Source organism: Musa acuminata, chromosome BXJ1-7, assembly GCF_036884655.1.
Source record: "Musa acuminata AAA Group cultivar baxijiao chromosome BXJ1-7, Cavendish_Baxijiao_AAA, whole genome shotgun sequence".
Classification (NCBI taxonomy): Eukaryota; Viridiplantae; Streptophyta; class Magnoliopsida; order Zingiberales; family Musaceae; genus Musa; species Musa acuminata.
The window spans coordinates 37,844,127-37,870,000 of record NC_088333.1 but is presented as its reverse complement, the minus strand read 5'-3'; the positions used below and the strand labels follow the sequence as shown (position 1 = coordinate 37,870,000).

The following is a 25,874-nucleotide window of genomic DNA, read 5'->3' as shown; positions in this document are numbered from 1 at the left end:
GATTGACTTATCTGACCTAGACATGTTGACCTCCAAGTTCATCAACTGTGTGTTGTGAGGAACAATATAGAATTTACTCCAAGCTCCGGGTAATGATTCAATGATGTCGTTTGGCTGTAGGTTGAAGGGAAGAAATCCTCCAAAAACTCACTCTATTCCTACTACGTCATATGGATTACATGTGGATTATGTTAAGATCGATGCTTAAGTAAATTGGAGTTAAGAACTCGATGAAGCCAATCCACCCCCCCTCGGTTTCTTCGCTTCACAGCACATGGGCAGCCCTACATGGTTCAACTAATCCCTCCTCCTCATTACATAGAGAGAGAGCGAGAGAGAGAGAGAGAGAGAGTTTAGCTTTCATTCTTAGAAGTTTCAACCACATTAGTAGCTTAAGAATGGCTGGGCATTTAATTTGTGCAGGTGGTTGCACCCACCTACACAGTGTGTTTTCACTTGCATGCATGCATGCAATCTTCTACTGATTCAGGAGAGATGTCATCTTCTTCGGACTTGGAAGAAAGAACCATTTCATTTATGTTAATGTTCTTGTAATAATCTGGAAGCCAGACATGATGGATATGGCTGTCTTTGTTGAACAACTGGGATAAATAAACTAAGAAGAAGACAAGGTCTTGTGAATGTGAGACACCATGCTTTCTCTTAGCTGGTTGACAAGGATGATATCAACACAAGTGGGTTGCAGATTGCAACATATGGAGTTCTGATTGGACATTAGGTTTCTGCATGTGCATGTCCAACTTGACCTGTGACCTTCCTCTCCCTCCAATGTCACAGTCAAAACACTCAAAGAAGAAGACAGCAAGACCATGAGAAAGATGAACACCACCTTCGTTTTTCCATTGAAATGTACATGAAATATACATTCCCTTGAGATTGCTCGGAGAGAAAAAAGCAAGATTATACAACATATTAGAAAATTGTAGCACACATAGCCATGCCCTGGAAGATAATTAGAGCTGGTTAATCATCACATTGTTCTTATTTTTCGAGCACCATCTAAGAAAGATAGTGTTGCAGCTTTTACCTTTATAATTATGGCTAATAGTCCCTACTGTGATCTGCGGCATGAGAGTCAGGTCCTCCGCGGTAGCTCTTTCTCCTCCGCCTCAGCAGGCGTAGAACTCCACCAACTCGTCCAGCGACTCAGGCTGCGGGTCGGCGTTCTCCAGCATCCACAGCAGGTGCTCGAAGAGCACCACCTCGCAGTCCACCACGGTCCCGCAAGCGGGGCCGTCGTGCCCGCCGGACCTCTCGACGAGCACGCGGAACAGCGGGTGCCCGACGAGCTCGGCGCTGACGAGGTACCGTCGGCGCGACTTGCCGACGTAGACCGGTTGGAACCCCGGCGGGACCTCGTCCCCGTGGAACGACGCCGAGTGCCACGCCTCCCTGTCCTGCGACCTCGACGATGCGGCCCCGCCGGCTGACGGGGCCGTGCGCGTCAGCCGGCTCGATGAGTGCCACCTCTTTATCATGCACTTGAGCTTGCTCAGTCCGTTCCCGCTCTTCGCCATCAATAGCTTCTGTCCGCTACCCCCAGAGAGAGAGAGAGAGAGAGAGAGAGAGAGAGAGGTTTGGGGGGAGGAAGGAGGGAGGGTGGTGGAATTTAAAGGGATGGGGGAACAGGGGTCCACCAAAGTGGGACCAGAACAGTACGAAAGATAAAGAGGCACGCATGAATGAATAAATGCATGCATGCATGGATGGTATAGATGTGGGTGAACATAGATGGGTGCATGGATCCATACATGTTATGTACTAAGGGACCACAGACTTGTCTTCTTTAACTGATCTGATCTCTCTTTTGACCATCTCACTACTCTCTCTCTCTCCCTCTCTCTCTCTCTCTCTCTCTCTCTCTCTCTCTCTCTCTCTCTCTCTCTATATATATATATATATATATATATATATTACCTTGCTACAGTACACAATAACAGCAACTTGGCCTGAGATGTGAATTGTAACCATATGTCATTCATGCACCTTAGCAGCTACATGCACAGTCATCATGATGTAGAACTCCAAGAAGTAGACAGTAATAGCTGATAAGATAACAAGCAAAGAAGAAAGAGAGAGAGAGAGAGAGAGAGAGAGAGAGAGAGAGAGGGAGTGAGGCACTGAGCTTATTATTCTTCACATAATCTCTGCTAATCTATATCTAGCCAGATGAAACAAATTGTTAAGCTGATAAGATGTTCATACAATACTGAGGATGTGACTGAGCTTAATCTAATCTAAGTAATCAGCATTCCAAAATAATTTTCTTATTATTTTTTCTTGGAAACTGTGTTAGTTGGACTTTGGTCAAAGTATGAAATTGCATGACCAACAAGTATTATTTTATGATATTAGATGCTATCAACCAAACAAGTCAAGAGATTGCATATTATAGAGTTATCCTTTTTTTTTTTTTTTTGCCTTCCTATAAGTGAAAGTGATGTTCATGTGCATGGAAGTTAGAATGTCCCAACCTACATGTTCTCCTCATTCAAAAAAAGAAGAAAAATCTTAGACTAGATTTTCTATGGATTTGATATGTTTGGATGTAGGAACAAACTTGTCTATCAAAATTTTTCATTCATATAAAACCCTTCATATATGCAGTTAAAATTGTGCTAAATGTACATTTAATTTAAGTTTAAAACTGTGCTAATTCCTTCATATATGAAGTGAAATATCATTATAAATATGACCATAACTCTTAAACAGCCTTAGATTCATGTTAGTTGTTCTTTCTTGCCAACAAAATTAAGAAAATGACAATATGTTAGATAATTAGCATACCAAATTTTCAAAGGAAAAGTGGATGTGTGGTAGTGATTGTTTAATTCTCTGCTCTCATGAATTATCATACTTTTATTCAGCCAAAAGAGTCAAACTCCATGCAAACATTTGTACCATAAAAATTAACAAGCTGAAACTTAATAAAAGGAATTTTCACAAATCATGTCTAACCATGCTAAGAGTGAGGAGAAAAATAAAAAATATTTACCACTATATTCTGGTGAATATTTCTATTTGCAGCAAAATTCTTGAAACAATTTCCAACATAAAAAGGATTCACTAAATTACAAATGTTATATCCTCAAAATGTATCCATAAGACAACTGTGATTCATGGGACATTCCTAATGGAATAAAAGATTAGACACTGATCTTAAAGGACAAAAATAATAATAAAAAGCTGGCAATTAAAGTTGCCTAATGCAAATGAAGCAGTTGTTATTTGCTTCAGCTTTGTATGTTTCCACAAAGAATTGTTCTGATGACTTCATCACAGACAGCTCGAAGACCCCATTCAAGAAGCAAACGATAGCTCATATTGTGTCGGTGATATCAGTATTGGAGGTCAAATTTCTCTTATGGTTGGTATGCTTAGGATAGAGAATTGTCCAAGAGGTACCATGAACAATCATTTGAAGGGCCTCTTATGTCAAATGGATGTAGTTGATTGTCCAAAATGAAACCCACCATATGCTTTGTTTTGTGTCTGACATCTGACCATTTCCTCCAAATTTTAGCAGGCCCTTGCAAGAATCAAGGTGTCCTGCCTACAGGTATGCTTAAACAAAGAAAAAGATGCCAATGATTATATAGCTTTAGGCTTATTGAATTATTGCACAGATTGAGTCCTGAGATTCCCATCAACCTTCCAAGCTAACATTGCCTTTTGAATACTCCCAAATTACTCTATTGGTAAACAGGAGTTGGAGCTGAGTTTGTCAACATTAAAAATATGTTGCTCTTTGTCAGGTAGTTGGATTTGATTCTCTTGAGGACATGCACCAGTGTATCAAATTGTTGGGGAATACAAAATGCTTGATTAAGCATGAAGATATTGAAAGACAGGCTATATGTTCCTTAAAGAATGGCATGTAATAGGTTAAGTTCAAAGTAATTATGAATTAGAATAGAATAACTTGAGGTGTAGGACTTACTAACTAACTGTTAATCAAACAAGAGTGGAGGACAATGAAAGACTTTTCTATGGTTAGAATTCTTGCTCTAGTAAAAAAGTGGAAGTGGTTGGGGAACTTTCTTCAGGACCTCAATGTATATATAAGGGTGATTAGGTGATAGCTTTAGCAAAAGAAACCATAAAGAGGCATTAGTTGATAGCTGGTTTATATCTGACACTTGATTTCTTACAGCTCAAGAGGCAACTGGCTACAATAAACTAGAGTGGAGAGCTGTTGGCATGAATCATGAAGCTGGGTTATGTTATTTAGAATGGTTTTCCCAGGTTTATTCTCATCATGATTGACAGCTGCTCATAAAGGAAAAAATTCGGTATCTTGGTGGTGAATTTGAACTTACAACAGACAATTACTGAGGGATGTAATGATTATTTTGAAGGGGTATGAACATACTTGGTAATGTATTGTTTCAATACTGTATCATATGAATTTATGAGAGAAAACTGGATCATATAGCAATCTATATCATGTTTTAATAACATGACAAAACAACACAATAATTATCTGTTTTTACAATCTTTTTTCTTTTCTCAATAACATGACTAGTTCAACACTTGATTTTCGAGAAAACAGGAAAAAAAACAGGATCATAACCTTCTTAAGGGGACTATGAAGAGGATGGTATGAAATCCCAAAGAACAGTAGCTGTTACTAAAATATAATTTAGTACACAATTATATGACTGCATGTAATGGGAGCAATAGATACAGTATGATGATCAATATATTTTCATGCAGCTCCTTCCTGTGGCTATGTTACAGTTGTAAAGGTTCTGTGTAGCCCAGAAGACATGAAGCCAAGCTCTGCTGAGTTGTCTGTGGGGAATTCCTCTGGTGGAGAACAGCAATTGTCTAAGCCTCTGGAGTCGGATGAGCGCAGTGTGTGTGACAGAAAGTATCTGCTGGGATTGATGAGAAGCTACAAACCTACACCATAAATAATTTACTGGTCCTCATTTCTATAGCAGTCTGATTTAGCAGAGCTGGCAGGATTCAGTGGAAATTGCGTTGAGCTCTTCAGAGAGATGCGTGTACTCCTCATGTTCTCAAGTTTACTCTCTCTCCTGTCCAATGAGTTCCTCTTTTGACTGCTTTACCGAATGCCATTCAGATTTCACTCTGCACATTTGTTTATGTGATTTCTACTGTCGTCTTCATGTCAGTGTACTGAAGTCAGTCTAAAGACTAACTTGTAATATTTTGTGTGGATCCTCGAAGGATATGCTGTGTGGAAGTCTGGTTGGTATCATCTTAGTCAATGAAAATGGAATTGTCATATGCCGAATGACAGAATATTCTGGGATTCATGTTCTCCTGCAGTGCAGGTTCTTAAATCTCTGAAGAGGCCACCAACTCCAACATGTTGAAGAAGAGAGAGTTTGCACTAATAGTAGCATGTTGCCATTGAAGAAGAGATCCATTTTGTCATGGAGCCAATGCTGGTAAAACAGAGAGTTATTCCCCCTAACTATCATCTTGTACAAAGAAATTGAAGTCTATATGTTAGATATGTAGGATGAAAAGCATGTGCCAGAGGACATAAGCTACTATAGCCTCTAGCCATGACCTTTCTTGAATTCTCATCACCAGTAGTACTTAGCAGAAAAAGAACTGGTGAGTAGTAACTATTGGTTATGGTTACAGTAGTAAGTAGAGAACTGCAAGCTTCATGCATTTGATTCATCAAAAATGTTGGACATGGATCATAAAGCTTGCCAATGTCCTTGATCTTTAGGATATTAAATTCATCAAGGTGCATCAGCCCCAGTGGCTCCACCAATATAGCTTCTAGTAATTAGACTAAGATCATGTCTGTGTTCCTCCAATCTTTCCCCCTGTGCTGAACTATATATCTATAGGGATTTTAGGACCACAATTGGGACAGGCCATTATATAGGTTGGCCTCTGATACAGTCTAAAGATATACCTGCAGAAGAGGAGCAAGAAGAACAAGGGAGTCATGCATGAACAATAATAGATGGGCATGTAGTCTTGCTTCCATGACCTTAGACAGCTCAAGTGCATCATGTAGCCTCAGAAAAGGTTGATCCATTGGAGAAGAGAGACAGTTCAATGCATCATATGACTTGAGAGAAGTTGTTGTTTGATTGGGAGACACACCATTGCTTCCTTGAGGTACACATGATAGAAACAGATGGTGCTGCTTTTTGTTTGCTTGCTTGCTTGTGTTGGTGGAGTTGCCTTCTCCCTTTTGGTTGCTTTTGCCTTTGCTTTCAGGAGATGGCAATTTGGGATTCAAGCCATCGTGCAGGAAGGACCATAATGGAGGCGTGCCATGTGACAGAAGATACAGTGTCCCAAGATGAAGATTTAGATCAAGAGAGGCAACAGATCACAACTTGATGGGTAGTAGTGATCTTCACACAACCTCAAATGGTAGAAGAAGAAGAAGAAGAAAAGGCAAAGTGAGAAGCAACTCGAGAACTGCAACTGGGATATGATTACTCTCACAGGCAACGAGGAATTCCGTACCGATGCTAAGATTTTGCTTCTACAGCATGAGAAGCTTCCTCAAGATCATTGCATTGTAGACTTCCTTGTCAACTACAGGCTTTATTTCTATGAATTAGCAGAGATCACATTGTTCACATGAATGATAACTCCATGAGGAGACATCAATATCATCAGTCATACAAAAAAAATAAATGGAGATCTCAATCTATCAACTTCTGAATTTAGATAGGTGAGAGTAATGATGCAATTTAAGCCCATTTCGACCCGAGTAACATTTTTCATATTCAATGACTAAGGAAGGAGAGTTCTAATCCAGCTTCTGATTGGATCAAATGGCCAGCATGTGAAGACAGTTCATTGGACCAAATTGGTGGTGCACCATTTCACCACCTCTTCTACTCCCTGAGACACCGGAAAGGATGACATGTCCAACTTCAGCAATACCTCCCAAGTCTCTAAAGACATTGACACACCCATACAAGATCTTTGTAATCATCAAAGCTCATTGATTCATTAAATCCAGCTCAAACTAAAACTAAGCTTTTAGTTAACAGTTTCAAAAAGATTGTGCAACAATGGCGGCCTTGTAGTGTTTAAGAAACTTCAGTAAGATATACTGACTTCCACTAATAAATCCCACTTGTGCATCTACAAGCGAGCATCGTCTCTGCTTCACTGACTGATTGATGCATTATTCTCCTTCAGCCTGTAATAGCTGCTGCTTCATGGCATATGCACTTTCTGTACATCGGTTTAAATAAGAAATTCCACCTGTTGTTACCAGACAAACAGTAAATTGATTATTTATGAAACCATGATAAGATAATTCAATGTTCTATTCTTATTAGAAATATAACAAAAAGAAAATTCCCTTGTTTTGAGAACTTACCTCTGCCATATAGGGTTTTGCAGACCTATCTCCTGTGTCCTGCATCAACAAGTCTAAGTTCCAACTCAGATTCAAGGAAAGATCTTATCAATCTCCCATGCTACACTGATGGCAAGGCAGAAAGTTACAAAGTCATATAGTGTGACTGCAAGTTCTCACCCTTAATGAACTTTCTCTATTGGCTGCTTCTTCTAGCTTCAGCTAACTCCCTTGATGGCGGTGTGCGTATGAATGCCATATTAATGATGAGATACTGGTAAACATCTCTAAGCTCATTAGACTACTGTTTCCAAGCAATCTCAACATGGCAAATCAATTATTCAAAAATCATTGTACCATATCAACCAACAAAACTTTCTGGATGCTATTACTTCCATTTTTTCTTTTTTTTCCATAGTAGTAGCTCACAAAGAAACTTCTGCCACCTTTTATTGTAACATATCAAGTAATCAAATCTGTACATATACTTCACAACTTTACAATAATTGTTTTATATTAGTAGCATAAAACACAAAGGAAAACCATTTTCATATATCTTTGTCTTCCCAAATCTGATGAATCATATCTTTCTCTAGAGTGAAGGGACTCACTATTCAAAAAAGTACAGCACGTTTGTGCAGTTATTGTATGTAAAAAGTAACGATGAAGGCAGAACAGAACAAGATTTACTGAGGCTTACCACCTTCGCAATTCTTTCCCAATCGTGTATGTCTATGATCTAACATCAATCTCTTACAGAACTGCTTTCCACAAAACTGTACTGTTAAGCTGAAAAAAATATGGTGCATCACGACCTTATTTGTTAGTAATGGAGGTAAAAACATTTATCATTTTGATTCCCCTGTTCCACAAGCAGCCCAAGCAGGGTATAACCAAACCTCTTCTGTTGCCCTAATAATTTCTGAAGAGGTTGCAACATTTTTAACATCTTTACAGCATTACCAACAGCCTTCTGTTGCTGTACAATTGTTTATATTCCATTTCTATAAAAGTAGCAAGATTTTCACCCTTACTGTATTCTTCCATGCTTTGTGCATTTATGCAACTAGTGACCAACAGCAAATCTCTCTAAATGTCTACCATGTTCATCCATTCTGTTCTTGAATATCCTTTGAACATTTCGCTTGCTGAGGTTGCCTTGGAAAGAAAAGAATGGCTAACAGAACACATACACTTAGTCCAACAACACCGTCAAATGGATGCAGAGGATGAGTATTAATTAACCAGGAAGGAGTGCCACACTCATATCTGATGAAGCCACCAGTTTGCAAGGTAAAATTGGTGATCATTATCCCAGATCGTACTCCAATTGGGACATAGATTTTATCATTTGATCTCTGCTTAATTCCAAAAAGTGCCAAAGATAATAGCAAAAATCCAGGTATTGAAGGTAGGGACCTGTAATTTGGAAAAATACTAGAATTATTTTTCAAATTACATATTATAAATAGTTACAAAAAATATACTAACAACGGTTAGTAATCAACATATAAATACTTACAAAAACTAAATTAAGAAAACATGTCTGATAAGGACTGCACTACTCTTTAAACATGAAACAAATTTACATCTTCCAATGACATTTCAGCCACACTTTATAGCAAGTAAAAAATGCTTGAGATATTTATTAGCTGAAAATGGTAATGAAGATTTATATATCTTTTGCTCGATCATAAGTTGGTTATAAGATAGGTGGCAACAAAACTATATGTTCCCACTTCTAAACATTCAATTAGTACACCTTTTTTGTCCCATTTAATATTAGTTTTAAGAAATAATATCATCCCATCAGGATTTTTCACCAAAAAATTTCACGTAGTTCTTTTCCATTCTTGCATGATACATTACTATCAAACATGAAATTGAACAAACCAAGTATTTATTGTGAGGTAAACATTAATCTAAAGGAAGAACTAAGTCAGATCATAAAACGAGTTGCAACGAATGGCAAGGCATTAAGCTTCCACAAAGTGTCTGAAAACAGAAAGCCAATTAATATGCACAGAAAATGCAGACAATCAAAACATACCTGTGAATTAGAGAAAATGCAACTCCAGATATCATAATGGCACGGTAGTATCCGAGTTCTACTGCAACTTCCTCAAGAAGCCATGACCTAAACAACAACTCCTCAGCTAGAGCAGCACCTGTTGCTGTAATAATCCCTCGAACACCTAGTAGTAGTATGTTGATGAATGATTTCAGAGACACCGAAGTGGAACCTGATGGCCAGGAGAGGCTTGCATATCCTAGTAATCCATTGATAGAATGTACAGACATGACGATTGCCATTCCTCCAATCAAACCTTTAACAAAACCAAGGACCTGCAGAAAAGCAGATGATTTAGGGATTTCTGCAGCCATAGTGAATGTGCTCTCAAACAAAATTATTCAAGTCATTAAAGAAGAAAATGGACACTGATTAACTAATACATGACCACATAACAACACCCTTAAGGCCTATCAGAAACCACAATAGAACTAATATAAAGCCAAAAAAGTATGAAAAGACTTCCTACCATCCCATTTGTATTTGCATTACCAAATGAAGCCAAAACTTGCTAAGATATGCTATTATGCAGATACAGGGACCAAAAAATGGAATGGGAAGGATGATATCAGGCCAAATTGTCCTGCTGTCAAAAAAAATCATGATGCTGTTCTGAACTGTGTTGCAGAATGGATTAAAGAGTTCATACCCTGGGTTCTGTGAGATCCAGTCCATATTGTTCAAGGGGATTGTCATAGCCTCGTATTCTTTTACCCCAAAGTACAACAAGGATCATACTAGAAACATGGAGTCCCAAAACACATGCATATTCAGCAATTTTATTTGATGTCCTCGTTGTCCAACTTTGTACTAGTGTTGGGAGTAGGGGAATCACCACTGGAGACCATAAGACAAGAACCATGCAGCCGAACCAAATAACCCTACAGGAAGAGATATCACCAATATTATGCTCTGAAAATATGCTAATAATCAGAACAGAACTGGAGCAACAAGCTAAAAGTACATAACAAATATGCTCATCTTAGCATCAAATTTCATAAAGAAGATACATGAGGAGTTAGACCGCATATATCTTTGACCAAGTCGTTGTAATGAAAAAGCAGTATTTGCTGAGATAAAACTCAACAAGGCACAGTGAAACAATTGTTTATTAATGTTATCAACGACAAACCAAACAAACAAAAGGTTGCTCCTTAAAAATGAAGCATAAGTTTTATATATATATATATATATATATCCAGCTACCAGAAAAACAAATGAGCAAGCCTGCATTAGCATTAAACTGAGCAACTGCCATCACAAGAATATGATTATCTGTTTAGGTCATTATAAGAAAATGCTTCTGTCACTTTCCAGTTTGTTGATGGATTCTTTGTGATCAACAAACATGATTACTGACCTTATGTAAATGAACTAAACCTAGTTGAAGGGTTACCATTGATATCCCTCATCAAATGCATCTTTCTTTGCAGAATTTGAAAGTAAAATTATGAGAATCATGAAAATATATAGGTCTTCACCAATGATGCAGATAACAGAACATTGATAACATTGATACTCAGATCCCTCTATTGCAGCAAGGTTAAAGATCATCCATCAAAGATATGCAATTGCTTCAATGCAATATGGTAATGAGATATCTTAAATATGGTGATAATATTAGAAAGAGATATATATGATAAGAGCACCATATTTTTGTCAGTTATGTAAGCATTCTCCAAAACAGGTACAAAAATGGTTCAATTTGAAGATCTGATTTAGTTGTGAATAACTCTCCAACTGACAAAAGTATACTTCACAATCATTTTAGTTGTGAATATGTTATCTGTTAAGTTGCTGATGTTGCAGGTCTGCATGACAAATTGAGCTGTAGAACATTGAAAACGAAAAAAATAAAATTATTTGTGACAGAATTTTCTATGGATCTGTCTACTGCATAATGTCTCTGATTAGTTGTTTATATATAACACTCAATTACTCAGATTCCTTCTGCTTATCATCCTTGCAAATTACAGGTGTCCACAATAATTAAGCTGTTTAAAATGTGTTTTCTCTCACTAGATATTCTGAACCAAAATATCTAACTAGTGACTATGAAGTATATAGAAAATTGGTAGATAAACTTATTCCTATTGCTTTTGTATCTGATTCCACATTGGACTTCCTCATCACACATTAAGTCCATATGAAATACTACAAATGACAAAAGACAACTGAGAACTTGCTTAGTGTGTTAACATTACAACGTACAACAACCACAAGCTTGCTTGTATTCTGTTCCAGGACAACTGAAGCGAACAAGCGAATTACATTTTCCACTGAGATGCATTGCATGTTGAATTTAATAACAAAAAAAAAAACTAGTCTTTCACGTTGAATATCCCTTGAGAATTGACAAAACTGGTTAGGAAAAATAACAAAACTAACCTCTGAAACAGTGGACGCTCAGCAATATGCAAAAATGAGATGAGCCTGTCAGTCAAGCTCATAGCACCACGTAAACCACCCCAGAGCAAAGCAACTTTACCAACTAATCTCAGCAATCCACCCTTCTGTCCTAATTCTGCTAGAACAGCGACCAGTCTTTACATGTTTTACAAAGACAAGCATAAGTGAAGGATTCATTAAAAAACAAATTAAAAAACTGGAGAAGAATTTAAATGATTTCCACCTCTCCTGATCCACTTCCCCATCATCCTTGGTCGGTACTACAGGTCCAGCAACAGACATTGCTTTCTCAGCTAGACTGCTCACAATAGTAATTGGATTCTTCTCTTGGGTTGCCTCCTCAGACTTAGTCTGCTCCTCATTTTGAGACCCTTCTATGTTAGTTACACTTGAAGGAACTTCCATTACTTGACTGCTTTTGTAAGTGTCCTTTTGCTGAAGATTTAAGATAGAGCCAGTTGATGATGAGCAGTTAAGTATTAAGTATTCTCATGAATCTAAGAACATTTTCTAAAGAATCTTCAACAATAAAGCATAGATAAAAAAGAATATACTCATATGAATCTAACAAATGTGGTTATGTGCCTATCTTAAATGCCAAACCACAAACGTGGGTACGGGTATGGGTCAAAATGTCAAACCACAAATGTGGGTACGTGCCTATCTTAAAAAGCATAGATAAAGTAGCTCAAAATGCCAAACAACAAACGTGGGTACGTGCCTATCTTAAAAAGCATAGATAAAGTAGCTCAAAATGCCAAACCACAAACGTGGGTACGGGTCAAAAATATGTGCCTCATAAAATGTGGTTATGTTGCAAAGTGCCAAGTACCCTAAAAACTGTATAGATAGAGTACTTAGAGGCCCTCCACACTTCCATACTAAATTAATGATTATTGAGGAGTTGAGTAGGAAAGAAGAGGTTTTAGATACAGGTTTGACATGGGTTTCAAGAATAATTGGACTGACATGGTTACCGGTACACCAGGCAGCATATCATCTTGTAATGCATGACATCGTTGTATAAATTGAAGAAAAAACTTAGTCAGATGGGCGAATACCAACTGGTACATTACAATCTGACCGATATTTAAAACCTTGCCTATATGAAAGAGTTTGGTGGAGAAGCAAGCTAGAGAGTCACATGTTTTTAGTCAAGATAACCGTGGTGAATGAACATGAACCTCTTTATAATGCTCTTATGCTCATAAGAGTCCAAATTCTTGGCCACTGAATGTTTTGTAACACACGTATAAGAAATAAAAGATAACAATGGAAGAAAAAGGAGAGTTACAGTTTCCATAAATTGGCTGGAAAGGGAAACATATAAATTCTGTGTTCATGGGTTATTGTTTGCACCTTTTACCTTAACACCTCTAATTCTTTGCATAAGCCAACTAACCAAGAAAACAAGAAAGCAGCCAACAAATGGTTTGGCAAAATTGTCATTTATGTAGTAAGAATTGAAATAAATTCTAATGAAAAAAGAATTGAAATCATGATGATGACAAACTATGTAAAAACAATAATCAACCAGCAATTCTTATACATGAACTGCATGATGAAATATCTGAGTAACAATCTAGTTAGAGAAAAGATGCAAACTATATTTTGTTAACTGACTGATGGGAAACTATGTGCCAGAAAGAACAGAGCAGAATATGATGTCAACTAATAAGAAGTAATTCAAAGCCAATATTTCACTTGTAAAATTCTGCTAAATTTTTGTAAAAAAATCAATGACTACTGTAATGATCAAACATCCTAGCTAAGATGGATTACCTGAGATGGGCCAAAGAAAGGACATGGCAATGAAAAATAGCAAGTATGGTCCAGTTTGATTCTCCAGTTCCTACTTAGAGATCAGATGATGGTAAATATTATGTTCAACGATCAATTTATTTAATTATGTCAAAAGCAAGGTTCGCCATACCGATGCGTACCGCCCGGTACGGGCGGTACGTACCGGTCCGAGAGGCGACCGGTACGCGGACCGCCCTCTACTGGGCGGTACACCAAAAAAAGCCTGTATCGGGTGGTAACGGTCGAAATTTCGACCGTTACCGCCCGGTACCATTCGGTAACGGTCGATTTCGACCGTTACCGCCCGATACCACTCGGTAACGGTCGAAATCGACCGGTACCACTCGGTAACGGTCGAAATCGACCGTTACCACACTGTAGCAGTGCTACAGTGCTCCAACGGTCAATTTGACCGTTGGAGCCATTTTTCCTCCTATTTAAACTAATCTTCTCTCCCCTATTTCATTATACACTCTTAAACTCTCTCTCAAACATTTCTTTTCTCTCATAAACTCTATAAAACAACGATTTGTGAATTCAATCAAGGTAAATTTGGGAAGATTAAGAGGAAGAACTTTCTAATCAAGAGGTATGAGTCAAACTGCTCGAGGAACTACCGATACCCAACGGTCACACTTGTCCGCCCAACGTGCAAAGGCAAAGGGGAAGGCAATAGCATCAGTTGCATCATTGGAAAGAATCGAGTCGGGCGACGAGACACCTTCACAATCACATTCTCTTTCTCGTTCGGTCCAGAGACATGACAACAACACGGACAGCAGTGCCTCAACAGATGATGGCGGTGATACCGGGCAGTCGTTGGTCTCATCTGCACAACTTGAGGGTGGTGAATGGACTGAGGAGCAATATTTTACACATGCCACTCAAGATTCAGATCATGGAACTCGACAAGGTACTGGTTAAGTTTATGCGCGGAAGGCAAAGGAGAAGGGGAAGGCAGTGGATGAATATGAACAAATGCGACAGAGCATACATGATATAGACACAGAAAGAGACTCATCGTATTCACAGCCATCGTATTATGAAGAATCATATGGGAAACAACAGTATGGTGATAGTTGGTCATCCTTCTCTGAGCAACAGCATGATACAGAACAACACCAATATATGCCTCAAGAGCTGCCTCGGACAAATATGATTTATGACGATCGATCTACGATCAGTACCACATTGATACATCAATGGCATACGGTGTATCAATACGCTATGTCATGGGATCAATTTCATGATTGGGTCCAACAAACGTATCATATTGATATGTATCGGATCGAGGACCCCGATCCACCACCCGTGGAGGCCCGTCGTTCGTTTTGGTGGTAGAATTAACAATCAGGTATATCTAGATATATGATTATTTAATTCATTTGAATTTTAGAGTTTATATTGTAACAAAATAGTCTAACAATTCAACTGATTTTTCTATAGATATTTCAATCTATAACGAGCTGAAATACGAACCTCGAACAAGACTACCTCAAAGCCCGAAAAAGATATGTGATGTTATTTTTACCAAATTTACATTGATTTTGCTAAACTTATACTATTACTATATTTATTTGTAACTTGAAAACTCTATCCTAACTTTTTTTTTAATTTTCAGGTATTTTCGGAGGGATAAATCGGTGAAATCAGGTGTACCGAGCGGTACACCTCGGTATACCGCTCGGTACGCCGTACCGTACCGAGCCAGCGTCGAAACGCCGGTACGATACGGTTCGGCGAACCTTGGTCAAAAGTATCATAACTACATAAATTTCTTCGACACAAGCTGTCAATCTCATACAGAAACAGGTGATAAAGAAAGATTTTTCACAGAATGCAACAATGGAGTACTAAGGTCCCAAGTTCATTTTTCACATTACCTGATGGTGTGCTAATAATGCAGTTGCACCTAAGGCGGCGGTAACTGCTCTAACCATGACTACATCTTTACTGTAATTAGTAGTGGCAGAGTTTTTATCCACACCAGTTAAATCATTGTAAACTTGAATTTTCTCATCATCAAGATGTTCATTCCTGGTGTAAACCTCCTCCTCAGAATGTTTCTCCTGAATATTTCCAGATTTCTCAATATCTTTGTTTTGGTCTACATAATGTAAAGCAGCAATCTTGAAGTACTTTCTCAAAGATGCCAAGAGTGAACCAACAATTAAACCAAGTGGAAGGACCTTCTTCAAATATCTGGTTTCCTCAATTGCAGAAGATATTATTTTGACAGTGTGTTCTCCATCTAGTGTACCATTTACCATTTCTAGGTGGCTATCCTCTGAAAGCGACTTCAAGTCTAAATGATTGTCTAGAATGATTGCTTTAGTTACTGCATCAGCAACTTGTTTCATATCATCTACAAGATCCCCTTCCAATTCCTTCAAATTGGAAGTGCTCAATCTACGATCAACTTCAACCTTCAGAGAATCAAGTAAATTGTTCCTAATTAAGCACAGCATTTCCTCTTCTTTTGTATCCCAAACACCCTTAGTATCAAAAGTTTCAGTTAATTGTTGTTCAATTTCTGGAAGTTCTGAATCTAAAATCGCATATGATGTCTCGATAATACTATCTGCGTCACTTTGCGTTGGTGACTGATGCTGATTTTCGGTGTCTCCATTGATAATCTGATTTTGCCAGCCTTCTTCTATGTTACCACTGAAACTTCCTGCTTGATCTAGCATTTTCCACTGACCCTTTTCTGGGTCAAGGAATAAATCAGTAGTTGAATCCAAATCAGATGATTTTGATCTTGGGAACCAAGAAGAAATATACCTCTGGAGATATGCTTCATATGGTGAGCCCCAATAATAAGGGTCAATAGCTTTGTCTAGAGAATAATTTTGTAAAGGGCCAACTTTACCAATATTGTTTGAGGGATTAAGACCTAAAGTATTTAATTCGGACCCTCCAGTCCTAGTTTCTGTGGATGATTCAAGGCTATTAGCAATACAATTCGAACCCAATTTATCTTCCACAGTGTTATCAGGTTGAATGTCTTCCTTATTTACATAATTATCAGGACGCCTAGGTGACAGATTTATATTTGATACTTTACTTGATCGATTGCTTCTCTGCTCTGTCCTTTTATAATCGTCTCCATTGACGGTGGGAAGGTCAGGCGAGAGAATTTGAGATATCTCATCCTTACTTTTCTTCACTTCATCATCATCCCCTTCATTGTTACTTTTCTCTAACTGGTCAATCATGTTTTCTAAAACCCCAAACACACTGTTAACTGCCATCTGTGTAGAATCATCAAATCCGGTCAAGGCATCTAATGCTTGAGTGACACTGAGTGAAGGGGGCTTAGAAGAGCATTGTAAAGCTTCATTTGATGTTGTGGAACTATGTGAATTTTGATGCAATTCCTGATTAACTTTGTCTTCGTTCTTCTGAAATTCATAGCATTCTTTCTGCACAACCTGGTGATCTGATACTGACACACTTGATGAAAGTGACTCCTCAGAATTAGATATAGAAATTGGCATATTTTGTTCTTTGTTATGGTCTGTACTCTTTTCTTCACTGTAATGGATATAACTTGCATCATTAAGAAAATTATCATCTTCAGTGTGCTTATCAGCAATTCCAAGTCTTTGACTGAACTTGTGCTTCTCACCACCAGTTTCATCTATCACATGATCAACCCTCTCCATACTATTACCCTGGCTTGGTTCACATCCATCATCAGTAAGTCCAGGAGACTGAGAAGTTCTCTGTTCAGAGGGTTCAACATTTTCTGAAATGCTGATATTGACCGAATTTAACTGTTCTAGATCACCTTGCACCCTCCCCTCATGACCCACACCTGAATTGTTCTCATCAGTGCCATTCTCATTCACTGAGATCTTCACTGTATCTTGGATCCTTGAATTTACCTTTGATGTAACATTAGGAATCCAACCAATCCTGTTGAGTCCTTCAAGATTCAAGTTTTTCCCTTGAGTTTGCATAATTTCAGTAACAGCAGTTGTGAGCTTTCCACGTACATCTTCTGGCACAGCTCCTTGAAGAGCTCTCACCAGGTTTTCTCCTTGCCCAACAGCGGAAAGAACCTAAAGCAATAGAGAAAAATGTTTTCACAATAGTAACATTACACACAACAAAGATAGAAGTTAGAACTGTCTCGTATAATCAGAACTTGAACAAAGACTTAGATGACTGGAAAATATTTCCATATTAGTAACTGCAAAAGCTTCTAGACAATCATTTTTCATGTGTAGTTAGCCACCAGAAATAATGGGAACAAGTAGCAAGAACATGTAGATCCTGGTTAAATGAGAGAATGAAATAATTATATCTATTTCGGTTATACCATCGGTCCGCGTACCGAAAACCTCGGACCGGTACGTACCATCGGACCAGTACGTAAACATAATATATCCTTGCTACATCTGTCAAAAAATCGTCATGCTCATATATTGAAATTTCTTGCATGATAGAGAATGTAACAGGACAAGAAATGCATCATACTATTATGTATAAACCATTTTTAAGTAATGTAATTTGTCAAATACCTCATAATCATTAAGTTTGAATGATGAAAAATAATTAAGCATTGAGGTCAGAGAATTCAAATAATGAAAAGAAGTGAAGCATTGAGAATTAGAGTTGAACCCCACAATGAAAAGAAGCCAAGAAATGCACCACACTATAATGTATAAACCTTTTTAAGTAATGTCATTTGTCAAATACCTAATAATCATCAAGTTTGAATGATGAAAAAGAATAACGCACTGAGGTCAGAAAATACAAATAATGAAAAGAAGCCAAGCATTGAGACTGAGTGTTGAAACTCTTACAATATTGGCTCTCAGTGTGTGATGCTAAATTCAATGTACTTTGTGACAGTAAAGACAGTCTTGTTGATTTGCAGTTTGCCCAAGGTAAAAGAGAACTTCAGTAAACAGTACTCTTATGTAAACAAGCCACGTTCTATGTGGTGCTACATCCACGCATCACCAATCTGATGTGTCATAGAAAATTAAGCAATCTATGTTTGTATGTCAGAAGGGTCACCAAGCTGATAACTTCATATATTATTATAGGAATGCTAAGTGAAAAGTAAAGATCTAATGGTTTAATATCTTAGTGTAAAATAAATTTGCCTCATATTAGCAATGTTCATTGTAATAAAGTATATATAAATGAACTTCAACTATATGATATCTACGCAAAATGGAACTACAACTACTGCATGACAGAACAACATTATTCCTATTCAAACGTATAATACATGAATGCAAAACCTTCAAATCAGTTCAACCCTTAACAAGATAATGCAACAAAAAAACTTACTGCAAACAACTTAGTCAATTCAAGCACATCCCTCTTTACAGTGCAAACAGATACACACAAATAACAAATTCATTCTACATCTGGTAATCTTAAGGCTGGAATAAGGGCACAAGCTAATGGTTTATTAAGAGGACACGACAATATTTTGAATAGTTAGGAGATGAAATCAGAATAAGATTTTTTTCTTCAAAAATGTACCTTTTCCTTCTGTTCATCATCAAGAGCGCCAGGCATTGTAACATCAAGCATATTCATGACAACAGCTGCAGTTTGTAAAACTTTGTTTTCTTCTTCATCCATCTCAGTATCTGCACTACTATTCTGGAAATCAATGGCATTGATATGCTTTGTTCCATCATCATCTTCACTCTCTATCTGCTGTACCTCACTTCTTGAATCCACATTACCATTAACTTTACCTTGAGCTGCAGCATCAGTTTGCTTAAGCACACTATTAGCTGGATCATCAAGCAATCCATTTACAGAGTTTGGCTGGGTAAGCTTCCTATTTATATACCCATCTACAATCTTATGGCTTAAATGCAAAGGGGAAGAATTGTATCTCCCTTCAACACCATTGGAAATATTCTGCTCTGGTGCTCTCTCATCAGTAAATGCCAAACCTTTTGAAGGATTGACGGTGACATCAGCATCTTTTAAAAGAGGATGACGACCCTTCAGAAGTGTAAACTCCACTGCTGATATCCACTGCACAGGATAATTGAAAAATCATGTCAAAAGATACTATTTTAGTTGCTAAAGCACATATTGCATAATCAAGAGAGCCACTACCAACTACTAAGCCAGACAGATTATGCTAAGCAACAATTGATCCATCAAATTTTTTGCTTTATGAAACTATATTCTTTAATATATTGGCAGTTTTTCTCCATACTAAGAATAATTAATAACCCAAGGCACAGATTTCATGGGATCTGCTCCCAGAAAGGAGTACTGAAGAAGTCTCGGGTTGAGCATGACTATATTGTCCAAATTCTAATCAATATCCTTCGAGGGATATTTGGGAAATCATAATCTTCCCAATTCTTCATTTCTTGGCATATTCATCAAGCTCATTGAATCATCAAAACCCCAAAGACAGCATGGGATTTCAAGTCAAAGTTGCTATGCTAAATGCTATTGTCCATCGTTGTCACTTTGCCGAACTGAAGGTTTGCTAGAATCCCCTGTAGGTCTGAACATGGCCCACACACCACAAGCAAATTAGTTATCTAAAATCATATTTTTCATGATCCGAGTAACCTACAAGCCCAATTGCTCATAATAATATGATGGCAAAAATTGCTCAAATGCAACTTACTAGCAGTAGGTTTAATAGAAGCCAGAAAAAGGTAGGTTAATAGAAGCCAAAATGTCAATGTGCAGATTATGTCAAGTATCATTCTGTGGGCATGCCTTTCGCAACAAGCATGAGCTTAGATTCAGAAATAAAAAAATTTACAGCCAAAAATTACCTCAATAGCAAGATGTTGGCACCAAAAAATGGCAGAATGCCTTGTTGCCATAAAAGATGAAGGCAAGTAAGAACAAAGAAGCAGGCTTGTAAATGGATTTTCTGCTATTGAACTGCGTGGAATAGAGTAAGTTGGCACAGTCCCATCATCACTCTGTAAAGTAGCAATAAATATGACAAAAAAAAAATCTCAATAATGTTCTGAATCAAGGAAATAATAATTTACATCACATATTGGCATGTAACAAAATGAAAAAGTATCAGAAAGAGGCACCAATTCTAAAGTGAAGACATGTGAGTACCAGAAGAAGTAAACAAGACTCTATAAACCATATGATAAGGACCTGATTATTCTATTAAATATATTCATAAAAACACAAATAATATAAAAATGTGCTTCAAACCTACTATTGATCTTTTTAGCTCAAAAAAGCTATTGGCCCTCTCATCAGGTGTAAAGTTCCTTAAGCAGAGTCAATTCCCACACAAAAGAATTCCTTACAGAACTGAAGTTCAAAGCAACAGTTATAATGTGGTGAGTAAAGAACCAGACTCATTAAGTAGTTAGTACATAGTATTACTTAGTAGATTGTAGGATGGTATGAGAGCAGTAGTAAGTTGAACCCAGCAAAGTTCATCTCTATAGTTAGTTTGTGGAAGTATGCAATTTTCAGAGCACACCAATATATTCTGACTGATAAATTGATCTGAATTCATATATATGAGGTTTACAGAATTAGATTGCTAAGTTGAACCAAATAGGTTCATCTTTATCATTAGTTTATGGAAGTACGAAATTTACAGAACCCACCAATATATTCTGACTGAATCTGATCTGAATTCATATATAGTGAGGCTGTTATGTTTCCTATGTGTTGTGAAATCCTGACTTTTCCATCTCAGGTCACTAGGCATGTTTATGCTGTAAATAATGCAACTGCAGACTGGAATACCAACCACAGAGTGTAATCATTAGTTTGCCCTCAGCAAAGAGAAACTTCTGCTTGTTGGAAAGAATAACAGGCAAAAGTATTTCATGGAGATTACCATTGTGGTCAAGGGTTGGGTAATGTTCATAATGTCACATAATGATTCTTTCTTATTGCAACAAGCTGGCATGTATAAATATCCAACAGTATGTAAGAAATCAAAATCAACCGCACTAAAAAAAGAAGCTTACAAGAAAATTATGCTGAGAGATCCATCGGTATTTTGAACACAGAACTCATTGTTCACTACTTGTTCTTCTTCATGCAAGATTAACAATGACGGAAATATAATAAAAGTTCATGTAGTTCAGTTATTGTTAAATTCACCATGATGAAAAGTATTCAATTTAAATGTTGCAAAGATTGTCTTCACAAAAGTGCTAGACTTTGCTATTAAACATGAGTATTCCACATGCCTGTATAAAAAGAACAGGAATCTTAAGGCTCTGTATTGACTGTCTTGTACTGGTTTTGGAATAGAAGTCCTCAATTGTATCATGCCCATGAGAAATAATTGATATAGCTCCATCAAAATCACGAACAGATTTTGTTGACAAAGCTTTTCCAACATCAAAACTTTTAGCTTTACCTTGAAAGAGTTCCTGAAAAATTGGAGGTACTGATTATCGTTGCTAAGTAATCACATTGGACTAATGAAAACAGAAATTTTAAATACTGGTCTCGTTTCTTTTGCTATTCTGCTCAATGTGCAGAAGTTTCCAAACATTAACTATGGTATGCAATAAAATAAATGCATCCAGGAACATTATAGTTTGGAACAATCAGTAACCTTGTTATCTTGCAGAATATCTATCAACCCACTCACGAGCTTTTGGTCCAAAGCAATATGATGAGGGAATGACCTGGTGGCTTCAGCCAAGTCAAATGGATTATCTACACAAACAGCAGCAGTTAGGACAGTTGACTCTCCTACTTCAGCAAGATACTTTGTCAGCATATTTGCACCATAACCCCAACCAACACCCATCACAGTTGTCCAGGGTCTTACTGTGCTGATGAATTGGAGAGAAGTGAAGACATCATCACTGTCAGCAGCTGTGAATAACCTGCAGTTGTTTCAGAACTCCTTCATGAAGAATGTACATTTCATATAACAATCAATTACCAAACAAATTCCCTTTCACCAACATTTAGTGGGACACAGTCAGCCAAGAAAGATGATATTGTTTTATAATCAGCCAAGAAAGATGATATTGTTTTGATTATGAGAAAATACATTTACCACATTTGGTTTGGCCTGGTTTCGCATTGCCTATCTGTGATTCAAAAAGTGAGAACCCACCAGAGGTAAGTCCATTGGTCTATGGTTGTTCTATTTCCCACTTGCTGCTAGACCTAGCATGAGAATGGCACATGTTAGACCTAAAAGGGTAGTACACATCCAGTTTTAGCCCTAAAACAGTCAACAACCCTTAAATTGAACAAACTAGGCTCTGAATCGACAAAGATGGCTGTTCAGAGCTTACTAGGTTCTTGCTGCTCTCTTAAGGATTAAACCCGGACCCGTGTTATTCACATGATGGATCTATGACTGGGTGGTTCACAGAAAAACTAGCATGTGACAAACCTAACCCCAAATTTTAAACTACAATTAAGCAATGTCAAATTGGGTGAAACCAAACTTGGTAAACTGTATCTTACACTATTTTTTCTGAACTGCACAATCTACCAATAGAGAACCTGTCTAAAGCAAATAAAAACACTGATAGAATCCCAATCCTGCAAATCTAGAGAAGAGAGTTGGTCACGTTTTTTCTTCAAGCAGCTAGGGTTAAACATAAGAGATAGCCGAAGTGAAACCTTCTAAATTAAATGTTATGCCTCACACAACTTTCCAGATCAATGCAAGTTCCTCAATCAAAATTTTGTTCACAGGACAAGTTTGCAACTGATTTTCTTGACACCAGGACTTACTAGCTATTGAAACATGTTACACATTCTTAGACATATGCTGTTTAAAAAGCTGCTATTTTCTTGAGCATCTTTTGGAACAATTGAGCATATGTTTTGATATACTAAAGCATTCTTTGTTTTCCAGTCAAAACAGGCAAGTTGATTTCCAGTAAGCAATCGACATCTAGAGGTAACAATTCGAAGTTCCAGCTTTTGTGCTAAAAGAAAAAAAAAAGGGGGGGATTTTGGTCACTGAACTGCAGTGGCAACAGTCTGGGAAGAAAAAAAACATACAGATTCACCTTTTATAATTATTGTATTGATTATTTTTTTTTACTTGCAGCAGCTTTGTTGTCCTTTGAACTGATTTCTCAACAATGAATACACCCATACCAGCCATCATCCTTCCTTTTGTTGCTTTTAGTTACTTAGTATTGTTGAATATACATTCTAATACTGGAGTCTGAAAACTAAGGTTTGTCAAGATCAAGCTACAAATGTCTAATTAAAAGAGCAGGGTGCTATTTAGTTATCTCTACTCTCCACAATTCTATTAGTTTACGTTGCATTAGTACTTGGTGCTGAGTTTGCTATGAACCACAGTAGCAATGACTTTAGCTTAAATTTAACAATTAGTTAAAAAAAAAAGGTGTACCAGCCCTCGTCAATGCGGGTTCTAGGGAGGGTCAATATATGTAGTCCTACCATTAAATATTTAAAGAGATGGTTTCTGCAACTCGAACTCCTCTCCCAATTCACAAAGGAGCAACCTGGTATCTATCCATGCTCAGTGCCTTTGACACTTGGATCAGATACATAAAACTAAATTTCCTTGCAACGAGCTCAGTGCCTCATTCTCTGGCATCAAAAAGCTAAACCTAGTCTACGGATTCTGAGAAAAAGGAATGAAGTTGATTTCTTTTTACCTTGGTGTAGTCAATGGGGAACCAGCACAACCTCTTGGATTCATGACAATGGGGAAATAACCATGCTGGAGGGCATCAGATACGAAAGATCTCACGTATCTATCCATGCTCCCTTCAGCAGTCCCTGGCACGATGAGCACTGTCGTGTCCAACCCATGCTCCTTCCCCAAGTCCAAATTTTCGGGCCAATCCAATGAGATAACCCCTCCATCATCCGTCCCCACGCAGGCCCTCTGGTAGGATATCTCCTCCTCAGGCCCCTCTTCTCCCTCGTCCCATGCAAAGGGGATCTTTCCGCGGCTGAGATTCACGTAGTGCCGCTCGTCCCTGAGAAGACTCTCGTTCACTCCCTCTAAAAGCTCGCCACCATCCTCAAATGACACCGAAGGGCACCGGAGGAGGACGCTCCGGTTGAACGGCGTCGGGCTCGTGAACAGAACCCAGTCTCCAACCACGGCATCCACATCAGACGGCTTTCCCCTCCTTAAAGAAGAGAAATAAAAAGCGGCACCAGCGGCAAATCCGATCGCAGGGGCGAAGAGGAGGTCGAGGGAGGGGAAGGCAACGACGAGGTCCTGTAAGAAGCCATCGAGCGAGGACCGGACGCGGACCTCCACCCGCCGCCGCCTCCCCCGCGGCTTGTTATGGGGGAGGACCGCCTCCCGGATCCGAGGGCTCCGGCGAGACCGGTGAGGATTCTCGGGACGGAGCAACGCGGCTTGGAGATCGAATTGGGAGGGCACCGATCGGAGGATCATTCGGATGCGTAATTCCCAGCTAGGGTTTCTTGCGAGCTCCAAGAAAACCGTAGGAGTCGAGATAGGGACGGTGGTCGAGGACGGCCGAGAAGAGGCTGGAAAGGGGCGGGAAGTGGAAGGGAGTAGGAGATGGCGGCACGTGGAGGAGATGAGGAGGAGAAGGGCAGCATAAAATGACAGTACTGCCCTTTTCTTTCTGCGCTATGGCTTCCCTATCCGTAACGGCTCCTTTTTTAACGGTCAATTGAATCGACGGAGCTCCTCCCTCCACTGCGATTCTTGCGGCTGTGTTTCCTTTGGCATATACCGCAGGGAGGAGAAGGCGACTTCATCCATGGAGGCCTTAAGCAAGGCAATGCCATGGGTCATGTGGACGAGGCTTAGGGAGTCACACCCACCACCCACAGAGAAATGCTGGAGAATGATGGCATGAATCGGCACTCCTCCTTTCTCTCTATCACAATTGTCTTGCAAAATCCATCAGAAGCTTTTCAATGTCTACAATGAAATCTGCTGTCAGCTACTGTTTATTGATGTGATTGATGTCTGGTTCTTCTACAGAGAGTAACTCTATGTAATCACTCAGCTAAAGGTGTTCTTGTAAGATGGGAGATGTGTGCCTGAAAGGGTAACTGAACAATTCCACATCCACATTCCATAGAATCAAAGATTGTTCAGGAAGTTGCTAAGATGAAGGCATCTCCATGAACAGCCACACAGCCAATCTCGCAAGGGAAGAACAGTCGATCGTGGATGATTTAATATAAAACATGTGAGAAAAAGAATTTAAATCATTTCAAGGCAAGAAGGTAAAGGAAGATTGAGCAATGACATTTTCTGGGTATCTCAATGGCAACAATGGCCATAGGAGGCAGATG

General features: G+C 38.4%; 2 protein-coding genes across 4 annotated transcripts; both read right to left on the bottom strand.

Annotated features, from left to right (window-relative positions):
• Positions 1-831: 831 nt before the first annotated feature.
• On the bottom strand, positions 832-1,590 carry LOC135680018 (auxin-responsive protein SAUR76-like). The gene is made up of 2 exons (XM_065194000.1): positions 1,049-1,590; positions 832-963 (listed from the first exon to the last, which is right to left on the bottom strand). The coding sequence occupies exon 1, from the start codon at positions 1,536-1,538 to the stop codon at positions 1,131-1,133; it is 408 nt and encodes a 135-aa protein (XP_065050072.1). The 5' UTR covers positions 1,539-1,590; the 3' UTR covers positions 832-963; positions 1,049-1,130.
• Positions 1,591-6,557: 4,967 nt separating this feature from the next.
• Positions 6,558-25,317, bottom strand: LOC103992335 (uncharacterized). 3 transcript variants are annotated; one of them, XM_009411980.3, is made up of 12 exons: positions 24,239-25,313; positions 22,189-22,465; positions 21,815-22,000; positions 20,411-20,563; positions 19,134-19,643; positions 15,509-17,692; positions 12,046-12,257; positions 11,802-11,957; positions 10,063-10,294; positions 9,393-9,688; positions 7,364-8,761; positions 6,558-7,245 (listed from the first exon to the last, which is right to left on the bottom strand). In XM_009411980.3, the coding sequence occupies exons 1-11, from the start codon at positions 24,994-24,996 to the stop codon at positions 8,449-8,451; spliced, it is 5,277 nt and encodes a 1,758-aa protein (XP_009410255.2). In that variant the 5' UTR covers positions 24,997-25,313; the 3' UTR covers positions 6,558-7,245; positions 7,364-8,448. The 3 variants fall into 3 exon arrangements, with proteins under 3 accessions (XP_009410255.2, XP_065048795.1, XP_018684033.2); XM_065192723.1 differs by having other exon boundaries at positions 22,189-22,454; positions 24,239-24,354; XM_018828488.2 differs by lacking the exons at positions 6,558-7,245; positions 7,364-8,761; positions 9,393-9,688 and having other exon boundaries at positions 10,156-10,294; positions 11,802-11,937; positions 24,239-25,317.
• Positions 25,318-25,874: the final 557 nt, after the last annotated feature.